This window comes from Zootoca vivipara, chromosome 1 (genome assembly GCF_963506605.1).
Source record: "Zootoca vivipara chromosome 1, rZooViv1.1, whole genome shotgun sequence".
Lineage (NCBI taxonomy): Eukaryota > Metazoa > Chordata > Lepidosauria > Squamata > Lacertidae > Zootoca > Zootoca vivipara.
In genome coordinates this window covers 77,967,110-77,987,925 of record NC_083276.1, presented here as the reverse complement: position 1 = coordinate 77,987,925, position 20,816 = coordinate 77,967,110, and the positions used below count along the sequence as shown (strand labels likewise).

Here is a 20,816-nt window from a genome sequence, read left to right as displayed (position 1 = left end):
GGTTACAAACTTAATTCATTCCAGAGGTCCGTTCGTAACCTGAGGTAACTCTTTAGCTAATGGGGCCTCCCACCGCTCTGCTGCCACCGCCACCACCGCACAATTTCTGTTTTCATCCTGAGGTAAAGTTCTTAACCCGAGGTACTACTTTCGGGTTAGCAGAGTCTGTACCCTGAAGTGTTTGTAACCCGAGGTGTTTGTAACCAGAGGTACCACTGTACATTCAAATTGGCATCAGGATAACTGCTGCTGCTTCTTGGAGCATTATCTTCAAAGCTGCTTTAGTATGATTAGATTATGTGCCCTTCTGAAGCTGTTACCCTCATCTTGAAGGTAACATGTGGCTAGGCCAGTGAATGAAAAAACAAAGAGGAGAAGGAACACAGAGGTACCTTCTCATAGGTACCGTACACAGGAGTATGTTTGTTAAGACTCAGCTGTGTGTTATGAATCCAATTACTCTTCCTCAGAGCCAGTGTGATGGCACTGCTAGAGTATTGGGCCAGGACATGGGAGACTAGTTTCAAATTCCCACTCAGCCATGGGTGACCTTAGACCAGTCACTCACTCTCAGCCTTACCTACCTCGCAGGGTTGTTGTTGGGGATTAATGAGTATGGAGATAATCATGTATGCCTCCTTGATTCCTTGTAGAAAAAAGGTGGGGTATAAATGTAATAAATAATAAATAAATAAAAGTAGAAATGCAATATATATTATCCATTTAAAATATAATATAAAATCATCATCATCATCATAATTTTATTATTGGAATGCCACCCATCTGACTGGGTTGCCCCAGCCACTCTGGGTAGCTCCCAACATTATAAATGTAGTTACATCTTTAAAACCTTGAATTCTCCATTTAAAACCAACATGTCACCCATAATAACTGCTGTTTGTTTTGCTGCTTACTATGTTCTTAGGTCAGATTTTTTTTTGTTTTCAGCTTGAACTTTTACCTTAGTTTGTACTGTGTCAATTCTGTATGAAACAGAATTAAAACCATGGAAGCACCTGGGATGAATAGAGATACAGTATCGGATTCTTATCTCATTATGCATGATCAAGCTTTCTTTAGCACCTCAGCCCAGGACTAATTGCAGCCATCAGCAGCCATTAACACCCATCTACAGGTTTACCACTCCCATCAGCCCATCTCCCATTCCCACCCACCCCCACCACCCTCTGTATATATATAGGGTCTGACACTTCTGTTTCTAGTGTATCTGAAGAAGTGTGCATGCACACGAAAGCTCATACCAAAATATAAACTTAGTTGGTCTTTAAGGTGCTACTGAAGGAATTTTTTTATTTTGTGTGAAACAGAATACACATTTGCAGAGTTGCATCCATTGCTGCCGTCACACTCATGCTGCAGAATTTTTCTTGTGCAGCAGAACTTTCTTCCTCCTTCCTCTCTGCTGCAGCCCACCATGCAACCTCAAAATCTCCAAAGGGTTGAGGGACCCCATAGACAGAGATGGAGCTAGCTGCTCCATCACCCGGAGCAGCACACATGCTGTGCACCTGGGGGTGGGGCTAGTCACCCTCAGGGGTGCTGCCCGCCGCGGCGAGTGGTGAGCGTCCCAGGGGGTTGCTGCCTGTGGCAAGCGTCCCAGGGGGGCAGTGCGGTGTTTTCACCCCCTCAGGGATGACACCCGGGGCAGACCTCCTCCACCGCACCCCTTCCTCCACCACTGCCCATGGAGCAGATTTTGGGAGCCTACGGGAGAGGTGAAGAAGGGAATGTCCCTTGGTGCAAGTGGAACCCTCCATTTGCACTGTGTTGCATACAAACTATAAACAATAGTAGTAAATAATAACTCACTCAACAGAGTAATGTGACAAACTCTATAGTAATGGACAAACTATTAAATAAACAATTAAATAAACAATAGTAGTAAATAACTCGCTCAACTCAACAGAGTAATGTGACAAACTCTATAGTAATGGACAAACTATTAAATGCTGTACAGTCTCAGCCAGACCTTGAGGTTGGCTGGGGGGGGGGGCTCTCACCACTGACCAAGATTGTGGTCATAAGGCCATACTGACTGAAGTATTTAACAGAGGGGTTGGTGATTGTGATTTTTAAATTGTATTTTGTTTTCTGTGCTGACTGATCATTGTATTTTAAATTGCTCTGACCCAACCCTGATAGCCAGTCATTAGGGATGGGATATAAGACCCATAAAATCAAATAAAAATAAATAAAAGTAAGAACACTAGAAAAGCCCTGATGGATCAGACGAAAGGCTTTCTGAGTCCAGCAGGCCACTTTCCTCCTGCTTTTATCCAGTTGCTCTTTTCCATTCTGCTCCCAAACATATTTGCATGGTTAGAACAGTCATCTGGATGCGCACAATACTGGCTAGGAGCCTGATTATCCCTTTACTTCTATCCCTTCTGCCCCAGCATTTTAACTATGAGTGAAACTTTGAAAACATTTCTATTACAGTACAAGACTACCCTCTGCTGTCACTAAGTGAGAAGGCATCTGTAGGAAAGTGTCATGCAGTTAAGCTAAACTTACGGAAGTCCAAGTTAATGCCATTGCTATTTATTTTGTTTGCTTCTCTACCCCGCAGTTGCTTCATTTAAGTCCAGTGGAAATAGACCTGGCTGGGAGTGGTTTCTGTGTCACTGCACAAGTTTTTCTAAGCCCATTTTATGGGATATGCCTCTTCCCTTTATGCTGTGGTTCCCTGCTTGAATTTATTGTATATCCAAGTCTCTCTCTCCCTCTCTCGGCATCCTTCCTAAAGGGAAGATGTTCAATTACCTTCATCCACCTCATCAACGGTGAGATAGATACCCATTTGTCAACAAAGCTCTTATTCAGGTATCCCCAAACTGCGGTCCTCCAGATGTTTTGGCCTACAACTCCCATGATCCCGAGCTAACAGGACCAGTGGTCAGAGATGATGGGGATTGTAGTCCAAAACATCTGGAGGGCCGAAGTTTGGGGGTGCCTGCTCTTATTGTTCTTAAACAGAGTAGGTGCCTTAGGGATCCTGAGTCCTCTAGGGATTAAATTGTTTTTTACATATTCAGTTAATGCTGCTGCGTGCATTTCTAAACGTACTTTTTGTTTTGACAAAATAAATAATGACGTATCTTTTATAACGACTGGTCTTCTTCACTATGGAAGAAAGTAAACATGCTTAATAATTTGTCTTTCTCTGTATCACTGTATCCAAACTTCTAAAATCCCAAATTGAAGAGTTGCTAATGGATTATAACCAGTCTTCACCACCAGTGCATTTTTAATGGAGATTTTGGATTTATTTTTATCTAAGAATGTTTTTAATGTTTGGTTTGAAGTAAATAACTTAACCCTTGGTGCAGCATCTTGTTGTACCTGTTGCAATGGATGCACAGCAGTTACGACAGAGCAGCTTGTAGGCATCTATCTGTTGCTATGAATGATGGCTTTATGAGTGGGAACAATTTCCATCACTGGGTCTTGGGAAGAGAGCTAGAGAACCTGCATTGTTAGAAATAATAGTTTTTGCTGCTTTTGCTGTGTACATCCCCCCCACCCTTTTACAATAAAAGAGATTTCTTTTGGGTCACACTGAGTGAGTTCCCCTATCGCCGCCATCAGCCTTTGAAAGGAAAGAGATCTCTAACCAGGATTGAAGCCCCCTTGATTATAACCTTATGCAGAAGCGTCAAAGTATTCTAGGACAAGTGAAACAAGCAACAGCTGCTATTTTTTTATTATGTCATTTATCGAAAGTAATTTGTTATCAGTGATTTTTTCCCCCAATGTAACATCACCAAAGAAAGAAAAGACAAAAAGAAATTGACAATGAGGAAGAACGTACAAGGTGAATACAATGCCATATTTTGTTCAAAGTTCTGATTAGATGTTGGGAATTTATAACACAGAGTATAAATATGTTCTCTTTCAAGACTGATTTGTTTCTTCTGAAGAAACTGTTGTAGGTATGTCATCGAAAACCCCAGCTTCTGAAAAATAAATAAAAATTAAAAGTGTATGCTTGTGAAAGACAGGAAACAATAAGTGCTCAGAGACAAATCTTTAAAACTACAGTTCACTTCCAAAGCAATTATGATACAAGGCAAGGCACTCGAACTCACTTAATGCCTCAGAAAAGAAATAAAAACAATACGTTATTCATTTCTTATGGTTTCATTTGATTATTTGTTTGTAATTATGTATGGATGTAATTTTGATATAGGCATGTATTGGGGTTCAAATCAGTGGTGGGAAACCTATGTTCTAACATAGAGGCAGCTAACATTCGGTTTGTTTTCAAAGTGTTATTTCCATCGTATTGACCAAGCTGGCTAGAACTGAGGGGAGTTGCAGTCTAACAACACCTGGAGGACCACAGCTTCCCTTGCTTAAATACATGGCAAATTCTAAATATGCTTCTCTTCTTGCACTGTTGCATGAGGCTGGTCATCCATGAACATTTTCACCTGTCAATGATTGTGCTTTTCTTCCCTTATCAAGAAAGCATTGTGTGGCTTTGACTCAAAGGTTCCTTCATTGACAGAAGCACTACCATCCGATTTGCAATTATGGTGCCTGCCTTTCATCTTGCTGTTATTATTCTCTCCTTGTATGAATAATTTTCTACCTATACAGCTCCCTTGGTAGGAAAAAAAATCACACTGCCTAAAAGCCGAAAGAAATTCTGGAAAGATGCAAAACCCCATTTATTTCACCTGCAATTTTCCTATAATAATTAAGAAGCCATTCAGTATTGAGAAAGTGTGTGTAAGAAACAACAGCTTTGTTTGTTCCAGAATTAGAACACTCCAAAAAGAAGGCCTTGTTCCATGTCCAACCAAACCAGGATGATCAATGGGATGGAGCAACTGCCCCATAAGGAAAGGTTACAACATTTGGGCGTTTTCTGGTTTAGAGAAGCAGCTAGAAAGGGGGCACATAACTGAGATGTATAAGAAATGATGTGGAGAAACAAGGCCTCATAATACTGGAACTCAGGGCCATGTAATGAAGCTGAAAGTTGGAAGAGTTAGGATAGAAAGAAGAAACTACAGCAGTACCTCGGTTCTCAAACGTCTCCGTTGATGAACGTTTCGGAACCCAAATGCCAAAAACCCGGAAGTGGATGCTTCCATTTCTGAATGCGCCTTGGCAGTCGAAAGGCTTCTGGTGTGTGTTTTTCAATTTTCTCAACTGAATCTGCAGACAGCCCTTTGTGCCTTAGTTTTCTATTGTTTCGGAACTCGAATGGTCGTCCAGAATGGATTACATTTGAGAACCGAGGTACCACTGTACCTCTTCACACAGTGCATAGTTGAGCTGCAAAATTTTCTCTCACAAGGTAAAGTGAGAGAAACTTAAGACTCGTGTCCTGCTTGCAGGCTTCCCGTAGGCATTTGGGAAGAGGATGAGCCTTTGACCTGATCATGCAGGGCTCTACTCATGTTCCCACCTCTGCCAGTGGCAGCACATGGAGGAAGCAGTGAGTGGACAGGTTCAAATGTCCATGCAAAGCTATGTGGGTAATAACCAGCAGCAGCTGGATCTGCTTTTTCCAGGAAAGGATGCAGTTGGTACACCAACCAAACTTAAGCAAAGGCATTCCCGGCCATAATGACTGCCTGAACATCCTCCTCTCCTAGTGTTCTGTTTACACCCAGTTCCTCATTGGTCAGTTTTGGGAGCTTTTTGTCCCCTTTGGTTTTGCCCCTAAATATTTTCTTTACATTTTTCTGCAAATATTTTCTGCAAATTCTTGGGGTGGGGTGGGGGCTTTGGAGCAGATCTGGGGTGCACACAAGGAAAGGGAGGGGAATCCTGTTGCTTGAGTGGAATGCTGCTCATGGAATATGGGTTACAACCCTCTGTAAGGATTATGTTAATTTTCATATTACAAAACGTTTTGAAGTGAAAACAGGTTTACTAACCTTTAAGGTGTAAGTATGTCAAAAATTCAATTACTGTACGCATAACATTGTCATCAGTCAGTGGTCTTCCAAAAATACCTAGAAAATATTAGTAAGGTATTACTAAATTTGCTGTTCATTTAAAATAATTAAGGTGGGGAAGGGGATAAATATTAGCAGTAATATAATATACATTAGGATATAAAGGGTTTGTTTTTCTCTCTCAGGCTGATGAGACAATGTTAGTTAAAGATCTACTTATGTTAACCAGCTTCTGTAATCAGTGGCACTCAGTTTCCAGTAGAAAGAAGATTTTCCTCTAGGTTAAAGTATCTTTTAAAAAGAATATTTCATTTTCAAATGCACTAAGAATAAAAAGGGGTGATGCAATCCATATACCAGTTGATTGTCTGGCGCTGCTGAAACCTCTAGACTCCTGAAATCCTGCCCAGGCCCCTCTGGAAAAGTTTGGAAGAAAGGCTGTCTTTAGAATCTAGAAATGTGCCAAAGAATGTTTGCTGGGCAGCTGTTCAGATATCACTGGGATATACGCTCCTCAGTAAGCATGGGTGTGCCCAGCATGGGGCAGGGGGGTGCAGCTGCCCCCCCTAGAAGGCCAAACCGCGGGCCCGACTGTCAGGAGTATGGGCAGGAGTCAGGCTCTGGGGCCTGTAGGGCTTTGCAGGACTGGGGCCTGCCTCAGCTTGTGCTGGGGAAGCAAGGCGTGGCCACACAGGTGAAGACCTCAGCTTGTGCTGGAGAGGCAAGGAGTAGTCACCCAGGTGAGGCCACTTGAGATCTCACTGCACCTGGTGGCAGGAGCTGGGAGGGATAAAAGCCCAGCATTTCCCTTCAGCTCTTTGCCACAGCAACGCTATCCCTGCCTGGTTGCACCTGGCCTCCTGATTCTTGCTCCATGGGCCCTTGCCTTGCCGACGCCTTGATCCTTGCTCCGTGGACCTTTGCCTTGCCGACGTCTTGATCCTTGCTCCATGGACCCTTGCCTTGCCGACGCCTTGATTCTTGCTCCGTGGACCCTTGCCTTGCCAACGCCTTGATCCTCAACCCTTGTACCTTCGCCTTGCTTCTTGTTCCTTGAACCTTCGCCGTGCTCCTTGCTCCTTGGACCTTCGCCTTGCCGACGCCTTGCTCCTTGACTCCCAGACCTTCGCCTCTGCCTTGCTCCTTGACCCTGTGACTGCCTGCTGCTGGACCCTCAGCCCTGCACCTGTTCTTGCCTCTACACCACCATCTTGCCTCTGGTCCTGACGCCCGCCGACCGGACCGTGACACCGACTAGGGAAGCAAATACCCTGCGCAGGCGCCCCGCTTGTTGACAGGGGAGAGGGGGAGGAAACGCTGCTGGTGCCACGGCTCCTCAGCGGCGGCTCCTCCTCTCAGCCCGCCCTGCCTACATTTGCACCAATTCCCGCCCACTAAAGCCTTCACGCCTCCCAATGGAAAGCCCTGCCGGGCGGCAACCTCTCCTGCCTAAGAGTTCTGCTGGGCTGGCAAGCGAAGGAGACGCGGCTCCCTGCATTGGTTGCAGCTGCTGCCGCACTCTGCCTCCCGGTAGGCTGTACTGCGATCGTCGGCACCGCAGGCTGGGAATCGCCCCATTCCCCCCTCCGCACCCCCCTACCCTCCCTGAGTTAGGAGGTGCTACTGAGACTCTTCCTGGACCGGGAGAGGAAGTGCACCAACAGGAGCCAGTTCAGCCTCGGTGGGCAGAAGCCCGCAAAGGAGGAATGGGGGGCGGTGGTCATGGCTGCTGCAAGGAAGCTGCGTGGGGGCGTTTGCACCGGATTGACAGCAGCAGGAGTAGCCCAGCGGCAGTGACCCTTCCTCGCCGCCCCCCACCCCCAGCAATAAGGAAAGGAGCTGCCTTGGGGGGCGGCACAGCTCTCCACTCCCCCTGCGTGCATTGCCCTCTCCGGGCATTGGCTGCTGTTTCCTTCTTTGCAATGCACCCCCCCCAGCTGCTCTCCCTTGCTGCCCCTGCCGAGAGAGGGGCGTTGAGGGTGGGGGAGCCGTCGTCATCGTAGGGTCGCAGCTGGGGGGGGGCTCGCCTGCGCTGCGCCACCCCACCTTTCCCATCTTTTGCTCCCTCGCGATAGGGAGGCGGCGGTGGCAGCTTCTTCTTCCTCTTTGAGGGTCTCAGCTTGGCGGGGCGTCCCCAGTATCCTCCCACGGGGGGTGGCCCCCCAGGACTAGCAGACATCTGAGCTCCTTCCCCATCCCAGATATATAGGGTGGGAACTGGCAAGGCTTCAGGGGGACCTGGAGGAGGGAAAGCGGGGCCCAAAGCGGTTTTTCAGGGGGTGGCTAGCCGTAAATGGATGGGAGCGGTGTTTTCAGAGCAGGGCTGTCTTAAGCATACCTGGCGCCGTGGTGTGACGGATCCCTCTAGTGCCCCCACCCACCCCATTTCCCGGCGCGGCGGACACAGCTCACTGCACGGCTGCCGCCTAGAGGGCCGGAGCCCTGCGCAACCCAGCCTGGGCGTAGGGCCGGCCCTGGGCCAGGGGGTGCTGCCCGCCCCCTGTTGTGACGCCCCTGCGCGCGGCGGAGGCGGCCCCAGGCCCACGCACCTCCAGAAAGCAGCCTGAAGCCGCTGAACAGCTGAAAGGCGCGCCTGGGGCGGCCTCTGCCATGCCTCTCAGCGGGCGCAGTGGCGCCCCTGGTGGCCTGGCGCCCTGGCGCTCCATGCCACCGGACCCGGGCCTAGAGACGGCCCTGCTTCAGAGCAGGGGGATTTCATGTGAGAGAGTTTAGGGGGTTCATTTAGAGGCTGCAGCCGCAGCCGCCGCCGCAGAGTCGTCGGGCCCGCTGGCCCTGTAGCCCCGCCCACATTCCCACTTTGTGGCCCCTCCCCTCCCGTGCCTTGGCCCCGCCCTTGAACAACTATGGCTTGCCCCCCCCCCCCCGTTTTGATCCTGGGTACGCTCCTGTCAGTAAGTACTAGAAGGGGGTCATTTCATTACCTGCTTTTGTATTTCCTTCAAGCTGTATGTCACGTTTACCAGCTAGACCAGGCTTGTCATTAAAAACTCTGTCAATTGCATCTGTTAACAAATGAGAGAGGTTTCATTCATTCTGTAATGCTTACTAGAGTAGCCTGAGATTCATAGACGTCACCACACCAGGTAAAAAGATTTCAGCTTTGAACAAGAATGTGAAAGACATTTTGTGATGGGATGATTAACAGCAAATGAATGGAAAGAAACATTTCACTTAAACAGACACACCAGCTGTAAACCAATGCACCACTGGCAAACAACTGCACCACCACAGTGTCATAGATGATGATGTGGTGTTGGTGCAGCTATTGGTATAACACGTCCCAATGACTTCATGTGTCCCTTCAGCCAAATATGGAACTGAGCCATTAGCAAGGAATTTGAAAGGAGTCTCCTGAACCATCTCTGATTCAAAGCCCTTGTTTGTCCTTTCCTGAAAAGCCTTGACTAAAAGAGTTGAGCATATTTGGGTGCAGTCTTGGGCTCATTGTGTCCAATTTAGAAAATGTAGTTGTACTGTTGCTTCCTTTGGTTTAAGTAGCGAGTTGTCAGTTAGTTTGATTTGACAGTAAACTGCAGTTAGTTTACACGAATAACCTCCAAAAGCCATCTTACATTCCCCAGGTGGCTCTTCTCTCCCCCTTGCACGGGGCATTTCCTTGAGGAGCTGTTCAATACGACCTGAAACAGATTATGGCTATTACCCAACCTTACAGAAAACGGAACTTTGATCAGTAGATCTCCTTTCTTTGGAATGGAGATTTGGCTGTCTGCACAGCCTCTTCCGTCACTGTTCATCTGAAGCCAACACAAACAAATAAAACATTCTTAGTAGAGGTATTTGGGCGTTGTTTTTAAAACTCTTGTATTATGCTTTACCCCTTGTAAGTAAAGACACCCCTCTTATGGCCTTGAAAGTTATTTCTACAACATATGGACAGAGAGCTATAATCTAACATATTGGGCAATTATGAAAAGGTGTATTGAACACACCCAAGAAGCAGCAAAGGTGTGAAGCTTGCATTCTGAAAAAGTTGCTTAATTAAACACAGCTCAGTTATAACAAAATTATTTCCCCAAGCTGAAGTATAGTATCTACATAAAGCACTTATCATGGGCATAAACTAGGTAAAGTCCTATTCGAGTACACTCAGTGGGATTTAGGAACATAGGGAGCTGCTTTGAGTCCTATTATGAGCCCCTCTTGCTCCGTATTGTCTACAATGGCTAGCTGCAACTTATCAGAAAATCAGGCAGGGCTCTCTCCCAGTCCTAGCTGGAGACTGAACCTGGAACCTTCAGCATGCAAAGCAGATGCCCTTTCATTAATTTGCTGGACTGGGCCCCAGTTGTTTGTAGACATTCCAAAATACATCATCTTCTCAACAGCAGTAAGCACAGGAAAGTAGAAAGATGTGGACTCCAAACCAGAAGATACAGTTTTCCAGCATGGTATTAGTTTGACGTATTTATTCCAGGAAAGTTGATAACCATATTTAGAGATACTAGTATGTATATTTAATATTATCTGTAAATGGCATGGCTTCAGAACTGAAAGATGAGCTTTCAGATAAAATTGGTTTACTCTCATGATTCAAGGGCGTTGATAATAGTCATAATTTCTGCAAAGCACTCCACTGTAAATAGGTTACAATAAACACCAGAGAGAGCACTAACTGAGTGATTTAGTGCTGTCACCCGCCACAAGCTGGGAAGGAGAGTTAGTATGGGATATTGCATGTATGCTCATGTATAGTATGCGATGAGCTTTAGAAACCTCGGGATGTTACTTTTCTGTTATTCCAGATTGTCTTCAAATAATATAAAACATTTGGACTTACGTGGACCAAGCAGATAACCAGCACTATTCATAGTCCATCCCCTTTTCTCTTTAGCCTTACAGAAGGAAAAATTGTGAGATTATTATTTTTTCACTTATTACTGCCACACAGTTTTTCTTTTAAAAGACAGAAACACCAGCCCAGGAAATTACACATTGATCATGTTTCATAATATATATTTAAACCTGTTTTCTTGAATGTAAGTATAATCTATCATGTATAACTATATAATATTTATGGTGTTGTTTGAATAGTATAATTGAATTTTAAGGATAAATTACTATATAGCTAAAATAAAATAAAATAATAAGTAAAATAAATGATATGTTACAGGGTTTCGTCCCTCATACTTTGTACTTTCAGGTCACTCTGGAGTTGGCTTCATCGATTTCAAAAGAACTTCCTTCCAGAAAAGTAAACTTGGGACTGCACCCAGTTTGACATTAATGTCTCAATAGGAAGCACCTCACATTCTCCTTGCTGTTAAACTGTTCAAAAGATTTACCCCACTTTCTCTGGGATTCCTGTGCTCTTCAACAAATCACTTGCTTCTCTCCAGCTGGAAAAGATCAACTCTTGGAAAATACAATTGTTATTCCCCACTTTCCTTCCTGCCCCTGAAATGGGGAGGGAAATTTGTTCCACCACTGTAGGAAAACCATTGCAGAGGGATGACATTTTAGAACTGGAAACTGTGGAGAGGTGACCATGAAATGCAGAGGGGCTTTACTAAATTCCCAAAGCACATCGTCATGCCAGACAACAGAATTCCACCAATCCATCATACCTGAAAGGATTACACTATATAATTGTGAGGGAAACTCCAAAAATCACTACACACCACCATCACTCAAAAACCTCAGGATGACCCTGGGGAGAAAACAGGGATGCCATCATTTGGAAGAAGGCTGTTTGGGTTCTCCGGAATAAATGAGTGGCCATACTGCATCAATACTGGAGGAAAAAACGACCTTGTGAACACACTTGCATTGATCCAAGAGCACGCTTCTGAAATTTACCGTGAAATTTGTCCCCCACCCACCACTCACACATGATTCTTGTAGATGGAAAGCAGAAAGCGACAATACTCACGGATAACACCAGCCCGAAAGTCTCTGAGACGGCAGCGCAGAAGATCAAGGAGGCAAACAGGAGACAGGTACACCTCTGCATCTGAAAGGAGTCCAAAATGCACTGAACCCCTCTGCCTGCCTGCCTGCCTGCCCCTATCAGCTGGGGGGTTTCAGACACCCCCTTCCCTTCTTACCACCCCATAATCCCAGGAGGAAGAAAGTAAAGGGGAACGAGCGATGTTCTATATACGGTATAGATTTTATATAAACACACGCGCGCACGGCGGGTAGGAGAACTCAAAGACGCGCGTCAAAAGTTGTAGCCAAAGATGGGAAAGGTGGATGAGGTCACGAACGCAGCGGGACAGTACCTTGCCGTGCAAAGTGGTGTCCGATATGTGTGGAGTTGGATCCTAGCTAGCGGTAGGACAGTGCCCCCCAGGGATGCTGGCTGATCTCCTATGGGAATCTTCCTCACTCAATCCCTGCGTGGATCCCGCGAGCCGGGGGGGGGAGGAGGAGGAGGAGGAGGAAGAAGAGCCTGCGCGGAACAAGCGCTGGGGAGGCGGGGTGGTGGGTGGTGGTGGCCCGAGTGGTGCCCAAGCCTGCCCGATCCGCGCTATTTATGAGCCTCGCCGGAGCCGCTTGCCTCTTTCCCCCGGGGAGCCTGGAGAGCCGCCCACACCCCCTGGCCATTTCCCCTCGCCGAGGCAGTGCATTAGGAAGGGCAAAAAATTACAGCAATTCAATTAGAGGCATTTGGAGGCAAGATGTAGGCTGCAGATGGATAACAGCCCGGCCAATTACCTTTCATTACGCTCGGCTTCGCCACCGTGGAAAGAGGTGGTCTGCTTAGGTAGCCTGGCGGCCTCCTCCTGCCCGGCTCCCTCGGGCAACTTCACACAAGTTCTTTGCTGCTGTTGGAGGAGCAGGGAGGGAAAGGGGGACCCCTCTTTCTCCTCCTCCTCTCCACCATCCTCCTCCTCCTCCGCCAAGGATTCACAGACTGGTCAAGTCAACTGCAAAGGGATGGATTTTCAGCCCCATCCCTTAGAGCCCCATCTCTCTTTCAAAACCTCCTAACACTTTCCCCTTTAACTTCCCTTGAATCGGCAAGAAAAGCAGATTGCTCTCTTTGGACATCTAGCTTGCTGTTATTAAGACGGAAGGAAGTCAACTTTGTTTAGTGTGGAGAGTTTACTGGCCCTATATTGGCTACCGTTGGACATCGTCTCCCTCCCCGACGGTTTTCTTTGGAGCAGGGCTCACTAAAGACTTACGTTGCCTCTTCGTTTTATTGCTACTAAGCCAGAAATTCATTTGACCCAGCACTACTCGGTGCCTTTAAAATAGACGTCTTTGTTTAGCCTACAAATGAAATGTACAAGTTGAGCAGGCGTTATGGAGCTGCCGTCGGATTGTGTTAGTCGTTCCGGCAGACAATGCAAAACTGGTGGTAGCCTTTGCAGGGGCAGAAAAAAAAGATGGGGATCTTCCTGCAGTCAAAAGGTTTTGGCACATAAAAAATAAAACCCAAAATCCATACTGGGACAATACCTTCCTTCCTTAGGCCAACCAAAATATCACAAAATATTGTTCAAGTTTTCATGTTCTTCAGAATTCTTCTCTGGGCTAAATGATGGGGCAAGTGTTGGGAGGCAGAAGATATAGTTGGCTTGTGATGCACTTTGCATCTTGTAAGAGCCTTAAGATGAAATTTACAGTAATTTTACTGTTTCTCTACAGTGATCTCTGCACATAGCAACACACACTTGCACACACAACTGCACACAGAGACAAACACACGCAGTGGTGTTTAGTATGGTGAATCTGTTCGTTTGAATTGTCAGAATGAGTTACATACCAAATGTGCTCATTTGAAAAGGTACAAGAGGAACTTGCTAAATCCTGGCATTGTTGCATTTCATTCTCTGAAACTCGAGGTTTAGGGATTGAATTGTGTCAGATGCCACATTTTGAGGTTTGGTAACCTGGAGACTGGGGTACTACATCCAAGAAAAGTGCACTGATCCAGTAAAGCACTGATCTTACTCTGCCTATCTGGTGGCGCTTTCCTCATCAACAAGGTTAGAATAGTGTCTTATTGGGACGTTGAAAATAAGAAAACAACAGGGCATATGATTCAAGCAGACTGAGACCAAATGCTATGGCAGAAACATTCACATAAATGGAAATGGTTCAGAAAAGCTGTGTGTTGATTTTTATAAAGTACAATTTGACCCTTCATAAATGAAACCATTTTTGTTATAACTTTTTTGGGGGGGGGGGTTCCTGCTTTTTTATCATTAAAAAAAAGGAACAAAAGAACATTATGCTGAAGTCTGGATTCCAGGAACATTACAATAAAAATGCTTTTGCTGTTGTTAGCTGGGCTCATTTGCTTCATCCCTACCAAAACCACTGGAACAATATGTTTTTAACCCATAACTTGAAATTGCATGATTTATGCAATTCTTTATCAATTTTTGGGTAAGATATTCACATCTTTGTCAGCTGAGTAGTTGATGAAAGCCTCTTTTACTATTAAGGACTCAGTGAAGCATTTTTGCACTTCATTTTTGACTTGCCCTATTTTTTTGTCTCAACTTGCATTGGCAGAATAGAATCAATTAAATAATTTTCTACCCATTCACCAATCGATGTATATTGTTCTCTCAATTCTGCTTGTCAAGAATATTATTTGTCCTTTTTTAACTTGCATGGTAATGACATGCTTAGTTGTGCAGGCAGAAGAATTCACAATAATTCCTATACCTTTTCCTGTGTTAGCATTCAAATCAGCTATTTGTCCTGATAAAACTGCAGATTAATAATTGGGTTGGCTTTCTAATACATTTACTTCTTACAGTTGATTGCTATGAAAAATAACTTCAGGAATTTCGGCTGAAACACCTTATATGGATGTTGAATGTTGTCTTCTAATAACAGTGAGGTGGGGATGGTGTGCCTCCTCCTCAAACCCTCTCTTGGATGTTCCTGATGTTCCTCTTAGTAACCCATTTCCTTTTTCTCATCTCCATGCTTCCTCTGAGGAACCTCAGGAGATACTTCTTTTTTGGCCACTCCTTCCTTCTAGACAGTTCTCCAAGTTGCACACATTTTCTGCCCCCCCCCAATCTTCAAATTCTGGAGTAGCCCCTTGACCAAGGCAGAATCAATTCATCCCACCATGTTATCTACAAATGTAATCTGTCAGAATTCCATGTATTAAAAGAAATCAGAATGTCTCAATTTCTGTCTTTTTCTGACTCTGTAAGTATAACTAGATACATTTCCTAAAGGCTAACTTTGCCTGAGAAGTGAATGAGTCTATAAACTGCAATCTCCCTGAATAAAGTATTTTTTGGGTGTGCTAATATGGCTGTCTGATATGGGACATGCAGGCATGGTTTGAGGCAAACAGCTTTGTGAACTGAATTGGGGCCCATGTTATGTCAAATGTGGCCTGCAGACAGGTGGTCCCTATCCCAAATGTTGGAACTTAATGTGAAAGGTGATCCTTTAATTGCAATGATAATGATAATTTAATTTACACACACACTGGACATAATTTACTATAGTTGTACCCTACCGCACCCTTCATGAACTTCAGAACAGCCCTGACATGCTGATTACGCCGAGAGTTTCTAGCCACTACAGAAACTAGTGTCATATTGTGTCATAATGCAGATGAATAAGCACCATCCACGTCTTTTCACGAAAAGAACAATTAATTTCCTCTGTATTTTGTTTAGTTTAAGAGGTTTAAAATGAATGGTATTTGAAGAGTTTCTCTACACTTTTTATTTGAAACTCTCTGTAACTTGTACTTTGGGCCTGCATTGAATCATTTTCTACACCTTTTGTTGTATTCCAAACAATGTATGGTGTTTAAATAGAAAACTATATATTTAATGCTGATACAAACAGATGTATGGATAGTCAGTATGACTGGGTGGAAATGGCAGGATTCAGTAAATAATTATTTTGGTGCCATCAGGGTATCTAAAAACCATGGGAAGTCCCAAAGACCACTGCTAGGCAGTGTTAATGACTCAAACACTTACATGCCCAAGTACATGAGATAGATGTGGCCAGTTCTTCCTGTTCTTTGAAGTCCTTTGAAGCTCCCTTCATTCACATTACTGAGGTTTCTTGGAACTTTTGCTTCAACTCATTATTATCCACCCATTTAGGGATTTCAGTCAAGGCATTAGATATTTTGGAGATAGCAGTTGCACCTGATGTGAAGATGCTGTGGACCTGCCACTTACAATTTTCTAATGCCCTGAATGTATTTCTGTATGTGATATTTATTTTATATATCATTCACAACATCTACAGAGGCTGCCTTCATCTTTTTTCATTTTGTCACATTTGTGGGAACAATTGTGGGTGTTTTTTTAATCAACCAGAAGCAGAGAAAATTGATGGAAAACCATGAAAATGGATGGTAATAAGGGAAGGCTCATTTTCTACATTTTTCCCAAGCCTTTGCCATTGTCTTCTCATTTTCTTGTCTAATACAGGGAAGGGGGGCAGAATGTGGATAGCCTTAGATCTATGAATCATTTGCCCATTTTGCACCTGTAAAACAGTGTCAAACTGAGCTAAGTATTAAAATTTATGTTGAATAATAGTCTATTTTCTCTTCTAAGTTATAGAACTATCCCTTATAATTTACCAGTCACTTTGGAAATCCCTTTGTTCTTATTACTCAACAAAAACGATGTTCTTAACCTTAAACTACTATGCCTATCTAACCCATTCACTATTATTTGGTACACTACACTATTAACTATCTAATATCTATCTATGCACACATTAAATTAGCATTTATATAAAAGCCCTATTACTGTATTCTCAATGTATTCAAAATAAATAATGGAAGTGTATAAGGCCGAACTGAGACCTAGACTAAGGGACTAGTTTGGATGGGGTGTGTGTACATTTGGTAAGGCTGATTTGTGGGTTTAACTCACCTGCCCAGCAAGCCACCCAGGCCCGGCTCGCCCATTGACTCTAGTGGCGCAATTCACCACGGCACCTGGGCGATCAGGGGGCGCTGAGGGGCGCCCCAGCAAGTGTGGGAGCTTCGCGGCGGCCTCCCTTTTCCCTCCACCAGCCGTGCCGCGAGAGCAGGGAGGGAAGCGAGCGGAACAGGGGCACTAGGACCCTGTTCCGCTCTGCAGCGCCAGGGTCATCCCTCACCCCGGCGCTGCATTTCATTGGTAGAGGTGACGCCACATGGCAGCACCTCTACCAATGAAACACAGCGCCCTGTTGGCGGGAAGGAACCCGGCGTGGCCCGGCCTGCCCAGGCACCCCGCTCCGCTGGGAGAAGGGAGGAAGGCCGCACGGAGCAGTGGTGCCCCTCCCCCACTCAATCCGGCAGCATCGGACAGGCAGGCGGCCTCCAGCACAGCGTGGCCCTGCTGTGAGGTGTGGGGGCCGCCGTGAGGCTCCCACCGCCCGGCACGCCAGCTAAGAGTTTTCCTTTTTAAAAAAAGAGCAGGGGGGGGCGCCCGAGGGATCCCTGCACCAGGGCGCCCAATGACCTTAAGACGGCCCTGAAGCCACCCACACTTCAGCTCTGATCTCTGGGCAGCACATAAGAGCCTGATGACTTCATCAACAAGCTTCTTTATCACTTCCAAACTTAAGAAACACTAACTCCTGAAAAACTACATTGCATACTGAGAGGAGCACACTGCCCCATCTTCCTGAGTAAGCCAAGAAGTTTGGCTTAATAAACCAATAAAATGCACAAGCTAAGTGCTGATGTTTGCATCCTAATTGCTCTGACTTTGCTTCTCCCCTGGCATGAGTGGGTAAAGTGCAGTGCCCCTGTGTGCTTCAAAATTTATATGAAGCTGCTGAATGAGGTCATCAGAGGATACGTATCTCTCTTTTCCAGTTGTGTCAGGTGAGGCAGAAGAATGGTACAGTGTTAGGTACAACAGACCTATCAGTTGAGGAGGGTGATATGCTGACTGAAGCCCAGCTTGGATGATCTATCAGAAATTACCCATGTCCTAGGAACCTCCAAGAAGGGTTACTGCAATGTGCTCTTACCCGCAGTAAGTCCAGAACACTGAGATTCAGTTGCTAACAAGGATCAGGCAAAGAGATCACAACTTGCCTGTATTAAAACAACTCTGCTGGCTGTCAGTGAGCTTCTGAACTTAATTTAGAAAGCTTTTGATTTTAATAAATATTTTATTTTTTAAAAGCTTTATACAGCTTAGAACACAGGCATTTTGGGGTTCATTTCTCTCATATCAGTCCATCTGTCCACTGAGGCCTCTCGCTGGGTGCTCCCCCACCATGAGAAGTATGGCGGGTGTTGACTAGACAAACTTTTCTGCCTGGCTAGAGACCTCATCACTATCAGGCAAAAGCTTTTCAGTTTCCCCAGGCTTTTAAGAACTGCTAAGACATTATTTAACTTAGAATAGTTTTACTTTATCATCTATTCAAATTTCTTGTTGCTGTTTTAGCTTGAATTTACTGCATTTGTCTGTCTGCATTATTATTATATAATTGTATTCCCCCCCTTACTATTCTATAAGACCCTGGGGACATAACTCTATGATGAAGGTGTGGGGTATAAATTATGTCAATAATGATTTTTTTACTGGACAAAGTAGGGATAGTTAGGACAAAATTTAATTTAAAAAAATTAACTGTCAATGTTGAGGCACCATTTAATTCAGGATTAGAAATGGCATAATTTATAAAATATTGAAAAACAAGGGCAAGCTACATGTCACATGTCATTCAGGGCTTAAGTAGAGCTAGAGACTAGCCCTGAAAGCAGTTTATTTCCCAGACTAGTTCTGGAACATGTAAAATGATATTTTAATGCTTTTGTGCTTAAGGATAATCTTAACTGCACTGGAACCCATTCTCTCATGTTATGGCAGAGATCAATGTTTCTCCTGCACCCGCAAGCTAGCCAGACAGATAAGTATATATCAATGCACATGGTAAGTGTATTTCCCTTATCACTGTCTGAACACAGCTAGCCTCTGTGTAATGGCTTACTTGGATCTCTGATAACTGGAGAAGAAGAGCATGGCAGGCTACCAGGAACCTGGAACAAGAGTGCTCCTACTACGGTAGGAGGAGAGGATGCACTGCACTGCAGCATTTTGTTGCAGGTCCTACCTCTATCCACTAACTATCAACTAGGTGATCAAGTGTCTATCAGTCTGGAAGCAAAAAAGATCATGTATAAATAAGGTACTGATTCTACATACATGGGGGACCCCCAGGTGTGTATGCATAAATACGTAAGTTTGTAAATTAACATGGGGTAAATAGATCTCTACCAATGCCAAACAACCCAGTGAGGACTGAGCATGCTAGCTGACACCTTGGTGTTCCTTTGGGAGGAAGGGTAGGATACAAATCTAATTTTTTTAAAAAAACATTTTTTTAAAAAAGGTACACAATGCAACATTACATTGCTAGTTCCTGAACTGTGTTTCCCATGCGAGCACTTTGAATTACACGCACTAGAAGCTTGGTGAAGAGGGCAAATGGCAGCATAGACTCAAATCTCCTACACCTCAAAGGCAGCAACAGGGTTAGGGCTGGCTGAAGACATTCCTTGGCTGTGGGTGCCATTTCCCTCGCTCTAGACTGTGACACTCCACAGCCTAGAGGGGGGTGAGGCTCAGTAGGACTAGTGGCGGGATGCTGTGTTCTTGGTGCTCTCCCTGGTTCCCCCCCCCCCCCTCCACAGGGAAGTTGTTGTCTGAGGGGATGCCGATGATAATGATGACGAGGGCGGAGCCTCCGCCTCCCTTCCCCCTCCACCAGCGCCCTCGCCCGCCGAATTCTCCCCGCGAGTTGCCTGACGACATAGGCACGTGCTGGCGGGGGAGCCGGCGTGAGGGGAGTTTGAAATCCAACGGACAACCGCTGTCTGTGGACGAAAGCCGCCGGGAAGCGGAAACGGCCGTTTGCCTGCTTGCCTGCCGGAGCTCGCCGCTTTCGGGGTTGGAGAAGAGAGCGCTCAGCCTGTCGCCCGCAACTTTTGAAGGCGGCGAGGCCGATCGCGAACACGCAAACTTTTCGCACGCGAAAGAGATCTTGTGGACGGCGCCCCAGCGGCCTCTTTCCGGGGCTCCGGCTCCCTTCTAGAAGCCCATGGTCTTCTCATACTTCGCGGAGGCCGAGGCCTCGTGGAAGCCGAGGGACGACTTAAACCTCAGCATGCCCGTCTCGGTCCCCGGCCGCCGGACCTACATTTCGATGCGCGGAGCCCACGACCATGATTACATTGACGAGGACAACCTTTTATATTATGACAGCTACCACATCATCGCGAAGAAGCGGCCGATGATGGTGCTCGTGGTTTTTTTGAGCTTCCTCTTGGGAGGTAGGGGTAGTTGATGCTGAGTCATTAGCTCGCGCTAGTGCAAGAAGCAGATAAGTTGGGTCTGTACGATGAGCTTCTGAAAACGCATACTCCCCCCCCACACACACACACTCAGAAAACAACCGTATAACATACGACAACTTGGTATTGTGGAGTGCCAAGCACATGGATAACATTTAGTAAATGCTAGCTGGAATTGCTAAATGTTTGTATGTTGGCTATCCTGGATGCTTAATTGGACGCCTAAATGAGAGAGGCATGGTGTTCAGAAATGCACAACCCCACAAGGTGCATTTTCTTTTCCTGCTGCTTTAATGCAATCAGAGGCCCACTGAATAACACCTGCAGGGAAACACAAATGTAGAGCAGAAGGTCCTGCCTTGTGAGCTTATAGGGACCTAATTCTAGTTGACTGGACCCAGGTGGGCCATTGACCTGAAGCCGAAGGTCTCCTCTTATGTTATTACCGCAAGCTACCTTGTGGGATTACTAAAATGAAAAGTGGAGTAAATATTTTACATAAAATGCCCAGCTGCAGGTGATCTTCCGTACTGGGACCTCTCACTGATTTTTGTGTAAGGCTCCCGTGCCATAAATTG

The 20,816-nt window shown here is 45.5% G+C and overlaps 2 protein-coding genes across 2 annotated transcripts in view; one reads left to right on the top strand and one right to left on the bottom strand.

Moving 5' to 3' along the window:
• Positions 1-3,716: 3,716 nt before the first annotated feature.
• On the bottom strand, positions 3,717-12,352 carry GAL (galanin and GMAP prepropeptide). Its single transcript, XM_035124600.2, has 6 exons — positions 12,200-12,352; positions 11,848-11,928; positions 10,756-10,810; positions 8,879-8,959; positions 5,916-5,993; positions 3,717-3,977 (listed from the first exon to the last, which is right to left on the bottom strand). The coding sequence occupies exons 2-6, from the start codon at positions 11,926-11,928 to the stop codon at positions 3,916-3,918; spliced, it is 357 nt and encodes a 118-aa protein (XP_034980491.1). The 5' UTR covers positions 12,200-12,352; the 3' UTR covers positions 3,717-3,915.
• A 7,633-nt stretch (positions 12,353-19,985) lies between these two features.
• LOC118076093 (sodium/hydrogen exchanger 10-like) overlaps positions 19,986-20,816 on the top strand; it is a gene marked incomplete at its 3' end in the record, with an annotated part of 54,879 nt that continues 54,048 nt past the window's right edge. Inside the window, exon 1 of the mRNA XM_060279533.1 lies at positions 19,986-20,217. Within this exon, the coding sequence (XP_060135516.1) occupies positions 19,986-20,217 (232 nt within the window). The remainder of the gene's footprint in view (positions 20,218-20,816) is intronic.